The sequence below is a fragment of the Drosophila biarmipes genome, chromosome 3L (assembly GCF_025231255.1).
Source record: "Drosophila biarmipes strain raj3 chromosome 3L, RU_DBia_V1.1, whole genome shotgun sequence".
In the NCBI taxonomy this organism is placed as follows: domain Eukaryota; kingdom Metazoa; phylum Arthropoda; class Insecta; order Diptera; family Drosophilidae; genus Drosophila; species Drosophila biarmipes.
In genome coordinates this window covers 1,012,043-1,024,945 of record NC_066613.1, presented here as the reverse complement: position 1 = coordinate 1,024,945, position 12,903 = coordinate 1,012,043, and the positions used below count along the sequence as shown (strand labels likewise).

The 12,903-nt window shown below is 36.2% G+C and overlaps 1 protein-coding gene across 3 annotated transcripts in view; it reads right to left on the bottom strand.

Moving 5' to 3' along the window:
• Window positions 1-5,104: 5,104 nt before the first annotated feature.
• LOC108030938 (eIF-2-alpha kinase activator GCN1) overlaps window positions 5,105-12,903 on the bottom strand; it is a 49,292-nt gene continuing 41,493 nt past the window's right edge. The window contains exon 4 of one of the 3 annotated variants that reach the window (XM_044092676.2): window positions 5,105-12,015. In XM_044092676.2, the coding sequence (XP_043948611.1) occupies window positions 5,203-12,015 (6,813 nt within the window). In that variant the 3' untranslated portion in view covers window positions 5,105-5,202. The remainder of the gene's footprint in view (window positions 12,016-12,903) is intronic. The other 2 variants (XM_044092678.2, XR_007763780.1) reach the window with 2 other exon arrangements.

Here is a 12,903-nt window from a genome sequence, read left to right as displayed (position 1 = left end):
TTTTGATAAAATTTAATTCGAAATTCAAAACCAAATAAAAAATGTTATTTCCAAGCGTAGAAAGGTATATGTTAAAAAACACGAAATATATATATTTTTTTAATTTTTCCCCGATAGCTCCTATAGGAGCTAAAAGATATAGATGTCCGATCCAGCTGGTTACGACTTATATACTACCTGCAATAGAAAGAAAACTTTTGGGAAAATTTCAGCCTGATAGCTTTAAAACTGACGGGCGTGGCTAAGTCGGCTCGTCTTGTGACGCTGATCAAGAATTTATATACTTTATGGGGTCGGAAACGTCTCCTTCACTGCGTTGCGAGCTACCCTCTGCAGGGGTATAAAAAGCAACAAAAAATAAATTTTTACAAAATTCCCGAATTCCTTGAAGAATATTTTCTGTAAAATTAGGCGGATGAAAGAAGTTGGTGAGCGGGAATCCAAATATTGCGTACATGTGCCTTTTCCGACGATGATGCAAGCGAGAGTCTGAATACTTGCCAATGTCGCCATGCCCCTCACCTTAGGATAAAGGCAATAATTAATTTAAAATTAATAAACTAAAAATTAAAAAAAATTGGTTTAAATTTAAAATTAAATATCAAATTTGTATAATCACTTTTTTTGGCGGTGGGGTGTTTGTTTTCAGCGTTTTCTTTCAGATCAATAATAAATAAATGATTTCAAATTTGTATATTCTTTTTGCTTGGGGGGTGGGTGTTTGTTTTCAACTATTTTCAGTTCAACAAAATCCAAAATATGTTTTCATTATCAAGCAAATGGACCCCTGTTCAAGGGTGTTCTTGGTTATGTTAATTAAGTGACCAAAGAAACCACTAAACAGCCCGTGGCGTTAACACCCCGTGTCATAAACATTCAGTAACCTAAACAACCTGTGAGATTTTCTAGTGCTTATGCTAATTAAATGGTCACTAATCACATACACTTTTGAAACAAACTCTCGCAACCTCGCTTGATATCAACAACCCTTTGCCACTCTAATCACACCTCCCCCGTTTGATCCCGCGAACCTGCTCGTCAACCACTAAATACAATCACTCTTATTTTTTATATCTAATTAACGGTCACCCTTCACACCCCAGTTAATCCTCTCCGTTTTATCAACCGATTAATTAGGATCCCTATCCTCGTTTTAACCTATTTTTTAAATCTTATCACAATAATTAACAATCACTTCCCTTGTTTTAACCCATTTAACCCATAAACCGATAAACGGACACTTATCACCCTAATAAACGACCACTCTCTTCGTTTTAATCAATTTTCGAAATCTTAGTAACGAACACCCGTAACACTCCAGTAACTTCACCACGTTTGATCTCGTGAACCTTCTTGTCAACCACTAAATACCATCCCTCCCCTCCTTTTAACCCATTTTTAAAACTCAGTAACGACAACCTGTCACACACCAGTAACTTCTACGACGTTCGATCCCGTGAACCCTCTCGGACACCACTTAATCAGGATCCCTCCCATTTTCTAAGTCAATTAACGGATACCTGTCATCTTATCACCCTAATTAAAGATCACTCCCCTCGTTCTATCCCATTTTTTAAATCTTAGTAACAGCCACCCGTCATTCCCCAGTAACTCCTACCACGTTTCATCCCGTGAACCTTCTCGGGCACCACTAACTCCCATCCCTTCCCTCGTTAACCTAATTAACCATCTTTCGTCACGCACCAATTAACTTTAAACCCCCTCACTTGTCACCTCATTTAGACCCCCATTTTTACATTACTTCTGTCAACTGCAATAGAGAATTAACTCTAAGGCATTCCCAAAACATGAAGACCTCTGAAACTCAGGGTCTACCATATATTTTACACCTAAAGACAACTGCGAAATCTTTGGTTACCGTAAAATTGTCTTGAAAATGGGGCAACTGGTCAATTAATGCGAATTAACGGCTCATTATAAGTTTCTGGACTGTGGATTAAGTTTGCAGATGCCACTGTCGGTACTAAAGATAGGTCAAAAGTTCGCGGAAATGATCACCCAGACTGGAATCCAATTTATAAAACAGGGACATTCTTCCTTGAGAAACCTAGTACGTAGGTTGCAGCAGAGCTACTGGGGCATCGAGTCTTTTCCTTTTAGGAGACTTTGTCCCTTCAACTAGATTTGGAGCTACAATTGTCCAAGTAGAACTTGGAAGTTTAGCAAGGGAAAAGGCATTGACTATGCTTTATAAATTTTTAGTCAATGAAAATGAGGTTATCTCTTTATATTACCACAACGTGGAATCTCTTCGAGCGCATCGCGAAGATGTTGCCAACGACTACAATATTTGTTCTGCTAACTTTTTATGTTCTGTTGAAACCTGTACTTTTAGGGATTTCGACATTATAAGAAGAATTGATAGCAATCGTTTGAATGGTATTGGGAAGAACGGAATACTTATTTATGCTAAGCACCACATTTCGCAGGACGTAGTATTTTTGTTTGAGACAATGAAGTTCACAGACCAAAGGGCCACGTATCAATCGATTGCATTAAAATATCTTGACACGTCATTTATAATTGTTTATAGGAGTCCCGGAATTCCTATTGCAAGATTTTGAAATTAAATTAAGGCTTACGTGAAAAAGGTGCGTAGAGTGGATAATACTTATGTAGTAATGTAAGGATATTTTAATATTTACAGATCCACAGGGACTGATATTCTGGAGGAACATTTGAATGCCACAACAAAAAATTAACACAAATTGATTGGATATTTTCAGATGATCTAATTTCACAAGAAATTTCCATTACATATGAGACCCCTTATAACCACCACGAGGGATTTTTTTTAAAGTATAGCTTGTAGAAGGTAGTATAATTAAATTAATAAATTGTACAAATTGTAATAAGTTGTAATTGGTTAAAAATAATAATTAACTGTATTTAGCATATTGTATTTATGCATTTTTATAGTATTCTTATTTGCTTTAATTTTATCTATCTACGTAGTTTTAAACAATTATATAAATATATAAATCATAATAATTTTCACCTCGTGGATCGTGACCTTGACGTGGTGTGAGGCTGAGTACCTGAACATTTTTTTAATATTACTGAAGCTAGCAACAATCCTTAACAATGTAATATTTAACATGGAACATTTCTTATAACGACTTCGGCAAGCCGAACAGAACGAAAAAATTGACGAGTAGATAATATGGCATTACTAGCAGACACGTAGGATATTCTTTGATCAATAAACTAGTTGAGTTCTGCACTCTTTGGAGCGAATTGACGCAGAAACTCCTTCGCTTAAGCAGCGTCAAACACTGCTCTGAAGTGGTCTCACGGTTGCGTTTGTTGTCCGGAGAGAGCAAACTCGGCACCCATCGCGTCGACAGATTTCTCATGCCCAACATTTCATGCAGGATATGACCAACGCGGTCTTTTGACATGCCTACTGTCTTTGTTATCTCGCGTATCTTCAATCCGCGGTCTGCCAATCCAAGATCTTGGATTTTTGTCACGTTATCCTCCGTGATAGCCGTGTTCGGGGCATATGGGCGTGGGTCATTAAAAACCGTTGTGCGAGCATGTTGAAACTTGATAAACCAATTTTTGACAGTCGTCACCGAAGAAGAGTCACCGTACACAGCATCCAAGCGCTCTTTGACTTCGCTGCACGATTTCCCTTCCAAAAAAAAAATGGAATCACAGACCGATATTGATCTTTCTCCATTTTTCTGAAATCCGCGGACTCGGCCGATTCGACACGCAGTGAAAATAAAACTACGAGTCCGATTCGACTGAAATTTTGATAGTATCCGTCTACGAGAATGTACTACACGATAGTAAATTTCTCTTGCGATAGTGACGTCATCTGGCGGTGAGGTAAAGTACTTATTGGACTACCCTCGTAGTTAACCCTCTTATTCTACGAGTAACAAGTATAAAAAGTTCAAAGTTCATTTAGCTAAGTGCATTGTAACTAAAGAACCACTTATTCGACTCGTTTAAACTTTAAAATACAAGATTCTGTAGATCCGTATTATAGCTCGAGTAGAAGCTTTAAAAATAATTTGTAAAACGCAATTTATTCATACAACCATTGGACTTTAAAAACTTTTTGTAATTTGGTCTAGCTCTGTATGGAAAAGTGAAAATGAGTTGTTGATCGCCGAAATTGGATTATCAGAACTCAAGTTAAAAAGACAAAAAAAAAACAATAATAGCCTCATGCTCACCTTAAAAAAAATATAAAGTAGATTGAATATTATCCACCGTGCTATTCGTCACTGGCCATATTCTTGCAATATACGCTGCTGTTTAACATTCAACAACATAGTCACCAAAGGGTTTAGACTTTCATCAATAAAAGTAAACTTACCTAAAAAGAAAATTAGAATGAAATCCTGAACATTTCGGTTTTTAAAACTTTAGAAGATTCGGTTTTGGTCAAGCGTGCATCGATTAACTTTAATCTTTGTATGGCGATATAGCACTATCATATAGTTCTGAGAAATACAGATTTAATGAATTCAATCATGTCCGACACTCGCTTTAAGACAAAAACAGCCGTTGTCCTAAACACCATAGACCAATGTTAGATTGTTTACTATGACCACCGGACTAAAAGTTGAATTGAGTGGTCATTTAACACAGCCCTGAATTGGCACCTAATGACTTCGTTTTATTCCCGCACATCAAGAGAAAAATGCGCGTTATCGTCGGAGGATGATGCTGTAGAAGTGTTCGAAAACCATGCTTTAGAGGTGCATCAATCGGAACGACAACTGGTTTAATAAAATGCCCAAGTTATTGAAGAAAACTTTGAAAAAAATCATTTAATCAGTTTAACGGACACATGCTGTATGCCAACTCATTGTGGAAGATATACACAACCCACGTGCCGAAATTATTACAGTTTGCTACAGAAAATAGGAGTCAATGGCTAATTGTGGCTGAATTGCTTCGTCAATAAGCCAAATATGCATATAAAATCCCGAAAAACTGTCGTGTGCGGCTTACAGGCCGTCGTCGTCATTGGGCCGTACTCCTTCCGTGAGAATCAAGACTGGCACATTACTGAGAATGGAAACCACTACTGCTTCCAATTACGACTAATCCAAGAACTCAATTTTATATTAGTTTATACGTCTTTATTTTGAAAAAGTATAAAATACAGCAACATGTTTAAAAAAGGAAATTATATTTATTTTACTATAGAATTTGGGATTATGTTTGAAGTGTATCATCAAGTTCTTCTTCTTTTATAATGGCTTGCGGTGTTGAACGTTTCAAAACTTTTGTTACAACATCAATTAAAGAGTCCCTAGCACCAGATTCTAAGATATCTGAAATTTTTGTATACGTCGAATCGTCAGTTCTTAACCTTAAAATAGAAATTAATGCTAGTTCTGAATTTGATTTAACATATCCGTTCTTTTCCTTAGTACCGTTCACTAGCATGGGTACTAAATATTTAAAAACTTCAAGATTAATTTGATCAGCTGTTAAACTTTTAGAAAGGTGGTTACAACTTTTTGCAACTAACTGTTTTACATCGTTGCTAGAATGATTCATAGCTCTAGCTAATGCGATTACAACACTAAGAGGGAGTTCATATTTATTCATAAGATAGTGCTCCAAAAAGTAGGTAGCAGCTCTTATTGCATTACAAGCAATTGGCACTTTGTCTGATAAAATATTCACCAACACATAAGATATAATCTTTTCGTGTAGATTTGAAGAAAGTAGTTCGTTCGGACACTCTTTTAAAGCTACAAATAAAATTATTGTGTATCCATGCTTTACTATTAAATCATCCGTAGTATCCGTCAGTATTAAATTATTAAATAAATCGTCTATCTGTTCACTAGCTATGTATTTTAGCATCGCTCCTAAGCATCCGCCAACGGCGTTGCGTGTGACATCTTCGTGATGGCCAATCATACTTAACAAGGTAATATAAAATTGTTTTTTTATTGGTTCTGACATTTTATCTCCAGATCTACTCACAATACTGCGAAGAGCATGGAGCATTGTCTCTCTAACAGAAGAGTCATCTGAATTTTTTATTCCATTATGAATTTCATTAAATAGTGGATCTGCTCTAGAGTGAATTGCTACTAACTCTGATAAAGCTTTTCCTGCTTTCATCCTTACGTTTCTGTTTTGGTCATGTAGCGCTTTAAGAAATGTGGTCTGAAGTTGTGGTAAGAACTGTTTTAATAGGACACCCACTTTATGAAGCAGAATTGACAAAGTTTCCAATACAGCGGCTTTAACGGCCGCATTAAAGCGGTCACCTAGAATTCGAATTAATGGACCGGTTATATGTACTACAGAAGGCTGCAATGATTGTGCGTTGGTTAAGAAAATAACTTCTCCCAGTCCTTGTGCAGCGTTTTCTTTTTCCTCAGGTAATCCATTTAATATAGCTTCTCGAAAAACGGGTAACAGCGGAGAAATTCCTTTCGGCAAACAAAATCCAGGAAGCTCCGGTCCTTTTAGTTCGCTTGCAGCAAACCTAACTGCTTGGCGAACATCAGACACGTGGGAGATTTGCTGTGCGGCATTCAAACCTTTAATTACAGCATTGAGAGCCTCCCAAGATTTCTGTAATATTTCTTTATCATTATCAACCAATAGTTTAAGTAAGCATCTTAAAAGTTGAGGAATGTATTGCGAGTAATTTCCTGGTGAATGAATACAAAATGCGGAAAGTAAACTTGCTGATGATTTACGAGTGCATACGTCAGAAGAATTCGATGATATAAGCAATGTATCCATTATTGTTCGAATACCAATTTCGTCTGTTACTGACAATATAACCGTTTGGCAATAATCTATCTCCTGCTGTTCATTCGGAGACCCGTAGGCTTCTGATAGAGCCTCTAATAATGCTGATAATATTTTTGGCAAATATTTAGTTAACGCTTCACCAGCGACAGATACAAGAATTGATAATGCTTTTGTATTTACTGGTGCAGAAGTCAATTGGGGCACAAGATAAGGCAATACTACTCTTGATTTAATGGACATAACTTGCCTAAGGCCATCCAAAGTATTCTCAGCGATAGAGGGGTCAGGGTGTGAGAGACCTTCTAGCATGAACGGCAGGATATCATCCAACGCTCGAGAGCCTACTGTGCTATGTAAAGACTCAAATGTTTTTGCTGCTGCTTCCCGAACTTCAGGCAAAGGATCGCACAAAGCCTTGCGGACTGTAGGAACTAGACTATGCACAAATGTAAGCACCATATCTTTTGATGTTGAACCCATTATTTCAGATAAGCCTATGCAAACTCCTTGACGTTGATCAGGGTGATCGGAGTTCAAACCATTTTCAAGAATGGGAATAATTTCTGGTAAAACTCGTTCCCCTAGTTTTCTTACCAAGTCACCTAAAGTTCGAGCAGCAACTTGTCTTTTATCATAACTTGTGCTAGCTAAACATCCAAGAAGTAAGCCAAATAACGTTGGAAGAATCTCGCGCAAAGTTCTCGGAGTATTTGTCACAACAACTTTCCAGACATGCAACGCAGCTTGCCGCACCATTAACGAAACATCGCTTCGTCCCATGTAAAGTCCTGATAATACTCTATTTCTACGTTCATCGCCTAAAAATCGTATAATAGCAGTGTGAGAATGTTCGGTGCCAAAATTATCATCTTCACTTGCAGTTTCGGTAGTCATTTTTCCAGATACTCCAGATATTCGATATAATAAATCCCCTAGCAGTTGAACTGAGCTATATCTTATCCTCCAATTGTCATCAAATAATCCCTTCTCAAGTTCGGGAAGTAAAAGTGCAACAGCAGTTTCTGCATATAAATTAACAATTCGCTGTCCTGCCTTTAAAGCAGTATCACGAACATATTCGCTTTCGTCTGCCAAAGCTTTTAAGATTGGATTGATAATTTGCCCTATATACGGCGTAAATTCTTCTGGAAATGCTCCAGGCATGTATATAAACATCATTATGTAGCCATCCTTAACATGTGGAGCAATGTCTAATCGCTCTGCAGTAGAAATTATTTCTGGCATAAGTTTATGCATCTTCTCGACACCAAGTCCTCCAACTACCTCGGAAAGGCCTTGTGCTGCTCCACTGCGATCCACACTGCTACTCTCGGAAGTTAATGTTTCCATAAGCCATGGTAATAAATTTTCAAATGAACTTTCTCCCATACCCTTCACCATAGCACCAAGCGCTCGAGCAGATACAGCACGTACTTCCGGGACCGGATCTAATAAGGATGATTTAAGGCCAGGAATTATACTTGGTAAGTACGGTGCTAGATCTTTTTGGTCCGTAAGAGAATACATGTTTCCTATTATTTGAGCGGCCATTTTTCTAGTTTCTGTGGATCGGTCCATAAAGGCACGTTGCACCACTGGCATAATTAATGCTAAAGACGGAGCATCAATAAAATGTATAAAGTGAGTTTTTAGTAAGCTTTGAAGACAAGTAGATGTGTTGTTTGAAGGATCCTCCAACGCATCCAAAAGCACGGGAACAATAGCTTGAATTTCAGGATTTTTAATAACGGACCCTATTACTTTCAGAGCCTCCGCACCCGATTCTTGTACTTTTGTATGGGAATCTCCCAAGACTTCAATTAGTTTCGGAACTATACTAGGAAGACAAGATGACAGTTGCTTTGGTGCGCAGAATGCCATTGCACCTAATAATTCAACAGATGCCGTTTTTGTTCTCCACGAATCTTGGTCAAGAGCTTCTAGAAGAGAAGGAAGAACTAGTTTAACTCCATGTGCGGAAAGTTTACCCATAACTACTTTTGCAGTGTCATCGGCTGCCTGTCTTACATATTGGGAGGGATCACCAAAGCATTGTAACAAGTGTGGCAATACATGAACTATGTAAGGTTCAAAAAGGCGGCCAAGTGTAGTGCATAAAACTTCAAAAGCGAACAAAGCTCCCTCTCTCGATCTATAATTTTTTTTTTCTTGAATATAAGCTGTCAGTTTTGACATTATATCTAATTGTTTAAGGGATAAAATACCAAGACCTTTAACTATGCCGGCGATACCATAGGCAGCTCCCCGTCTCTCGCCATATTTGTCGGACTTTGCCAATGAGTGCAATAATTTTTTAATCATTGCAGGGGCATCCTCTTTCACGGATGGCATAAGATGGGGTAAACAGTTTGAGACCGCTTCCTGAACTTGTTGTGACGGAGTAGACAATGCTGTTAATAATCTTTTAACAATAGGATCAATTCGCTTGTCATCCTTTTCCAAATGTCGTGCTAACGAACCCATCAGAATTACAACAGCTTGGCGAATATTGTCATAACTTTGAGATTTTGGCGCTTTATCGAGAAAATCTTCAAACACGGGTAACAAGTTTACTATTGTTTTATTTCCGTGTAAATCAACTATCTTTAATGCAGCTGCTAACATTTCTTTGTGTACGATATCTTCTCTGTCACCAAGCCCGTGTGATACCATAAAATTCATAATAACATCAATATCTTCAATGGATAATAATGGGGCGATAGTGGAGAATGCAATGGCAACACCTCTTCGCGGTTTCCATTGATCTGTAGCAGGTTCAATTTCACGTTCAAATTTATCCAATACTGGAGGTATTAGTAACAACTTTTCATTGTAAATTGAAAATAATTTCTTTATTAGACATTTTTTTAAGCTTTCATTATCAGCTAATAGTGGGATTAAAGATTCTGAAGCTGATTTTTGGATACATAGTTCGGGGTGTGTGACATCAAAAATTATATCGTCAAGTCCGGGTAAGGGCAAATTTGCATTATCCCAAATGAAGATAGCCAGTTCTCTATTTTCTACCTCTGTATCATATTTAGCTATCCAATATCGATTTATAATTTTCTTTTCAAGACTTTTATCATTTTTCAGATGATTTTTTATTCCATCGACCATTATTTTTATGCATTTTAACGCAACTTTTCTAACCGAGCCAGTATTAGATTGCATGGCTTGTAGAAATATTTCAATAATTTGGTTATCTGGGTTAGCTCTGGAAATACTACCATTAGAAGATTTCGCTACTTCTAAGATAGCAGCAGACGTCTGTGCTGACAGTTTAATGTTATTTTTAAAAAGATATAACAAAATTTCAAACATACCAAATCTAGGCATAAACAGCGGCTTACATTTTACCTCGTCATTTGTATGCATAGATATTATATGTATGCCTTTCGAAATAAGTTCATTGTTTGAATCGTTGTTTAACAACAATAGTGCACGCTTTAAGAATTCAAACGCATAAGAAAATGAGGGAGAGTCAAGAAAGTTTGATTTAACATGATTGTCAAGATCGAATATAATAGTATTAATAGCTTTGCTTATATCTAAAGCTTCATACTCTTCTTTTAAAATGCATGGTGGGCCTTGAAGCTTGATAGTCGCTACTGCAATGTCACGTCCAAGCTTTGCGTGAAATGTAAAGCACAGGTTGCGCAAGTATAAGTAAAGATCTGTAAGAACTTCTGCACTCAAAGGGCTCATTGAAGCTTTCAAAATATGATCCAATAAAGCATAAAAATGTTGAGAAATTTGTTCTCCGTTTCCACAACATGATGCTTTTAGCAAGCTTATTTTAGAAATTAATTTCTCATAAAGGTTGTGAATCCGCAACTTTACCCTCAGTTCTTTTTCCATTTGCGTTTTAATTTGTTCTTCCTGCTTTTGAGTATACCTTATAGCCTTTAATTTTCCTTCTTTTTGTCTTTTTTCATCAATTTCACGTCGAAGTTGAATTTCTTCTAATTGTTCCTTGTAACTGTAAACTTTGTTCTCTCTTTTCATACGAATGGTTTCATATTGTGAGTCTATATGAGGTATTACACTTTTATCATACAACTCACCTTCTGGAGTCAAGTATGTCAAATATTCCTCATTGGAACAATGATAATTGGTTAAATCGCAAAGATACGTTTTTAAGTGATTTACAACTGTTGGTACAATAGGATTAGGACAAATTCGAACTAATGCTGATATGGTGTTCTCGTATTGTGCATTACTTTTAAAATGGATTATATATCTATTAACTATTTCACTATTTTTAGTCAATATAAAATGTTTTGGTTCTAAATTAAAATTTTTCTGGATTGTTATTTCCCATAAGTGTGGTTCATTCAATACAATGGCAGGATGATGTGATATAAGTAAAAGATCCATAGCAACATCCATTGCATCATCATTCGAAATGTCTTTTAAACTGGTCAAACATAGTAACGCGTCTACATACGCTTGGGTCGGAGTTCCAAATTGATCAACTGAAGTCTCACCGTCATTTTGAATGTTTACTAAATTAATTCGTGTACCAAATTCAAAAAAAGCCATCTTTACGAACTCTACTCCCTTTGAATTAAATAGTATTTTTTTTACCTCGCCAATAGTGTAATTTCGTACTTTTACTGAATTGTTACATAAGTTATAAACTAACGTGCGAACTAATGGTTCCAACTCTCCTCTAATTTTATCATGATATGAATTGATCAATATTCTTGTCATTAATGATATATTGCACAAAGTCTCGGTCGGAGCTATTGCAGTAAACTTTTCATTAAAGAAATATTTTTTGTTCATATCAAAAACTGAAGTCCAAAAAAAGTTATAATTTTCTGATGGTTTTTCTAAAATAAGCATAATACAAGCTATGCAGGCTGCCTCAGTTAAATTACACAGTTGTGTTGAGTTTTGCAATGCCTTGGTGTAAAACGAAATAAGATCAGGTAAAATGTCACTATGGTTGTTTATCTCGGTACATTGTATGGATAAAAGAAGCCATTCGAGATAACTTTGTCGAATTATTTGATTTGTGCTTTTCAGTCGAATGCCAGTTTTAAAAATGTTCATAACCACATTTGGTAATTCTTTTGTAAATTTTTGAGTCCACAATGCGAACATGTCTAGCATACAACAAATTACTTTTTCCTGAGTTTCGCACTCCAACGCTTTCCAAAACAGGGTAACAGCTTCTTTTAAAATGTTGGGCAAATGGTCTTGATCTATGTTGTTAAAGCTTAAATAGCCAGCTCCCTGAAATAAATATAGAAAACAAAATGTATAATAAATGTATATATATGCAAATAAAGGTAGGCTGGTAAGTTTGTATAATACTCATTAAAGAGGAACTAAAATCAGTTTGATATTAATAAAACCTTAGCGCTACAAGGAAAGACTACATCGGTTGTAGTGAGTTTTTTTTTTTATCTGAACCAAAAAAACTTTCGGTGTCACAGAATTTATAGCTTTGTATACAAAAAGAAAAAAAGAAACCTTGACTTTAATTGCAAACAAATCTTCTTATATTAAAAATTGAAAATTGGGGTTTTGTTTTGATCATACATTGTACGGGATTTTTGTTTTTTTTTGCCGCTTTCTTTTTATTTATTTTTTATTAATGTAAAGCATTTTAAAAATTTTGTGTTAAAATTTCACTTTAATCGGAAGAAAATTGAAATAGGTATGACTATTTAAACGAGAGGCGGTCCGGGCCGGTCTTCTAGCGCCCAAAGCTTGAAATCATTCTTTTGAAAAGTCTGGTTTTTTGGTCTCTCCTTTCAAAACTCATGATGATCGTCTGATGATCCAGTAACGGGTTATGCAAAACCTTTTTTGTTATAGGCGACTAAGATGCTTGGACGCCTAATTTTCTTCGATGAAAATTTAAAAAACATAGTTAAATGTCGTGCAAAAAAATTCTTTAAAGTAGGATTTCGTTGAAAATGGCTTGTCTTCGAAACCCAAGATGGTTTGCTGTTTGGTTCGGGCTCACAAACGAAGATCCATAATTTCCTACCTGTGACGAATATCGTAAATGTATTTTTCCAAAATTTCTTTAGATCCAATAAAAACCAAACGTTTTTTACCAAATATTTCACTGTACAACACATAGCGATATGGTATCAATGTTCTCTCGCACAA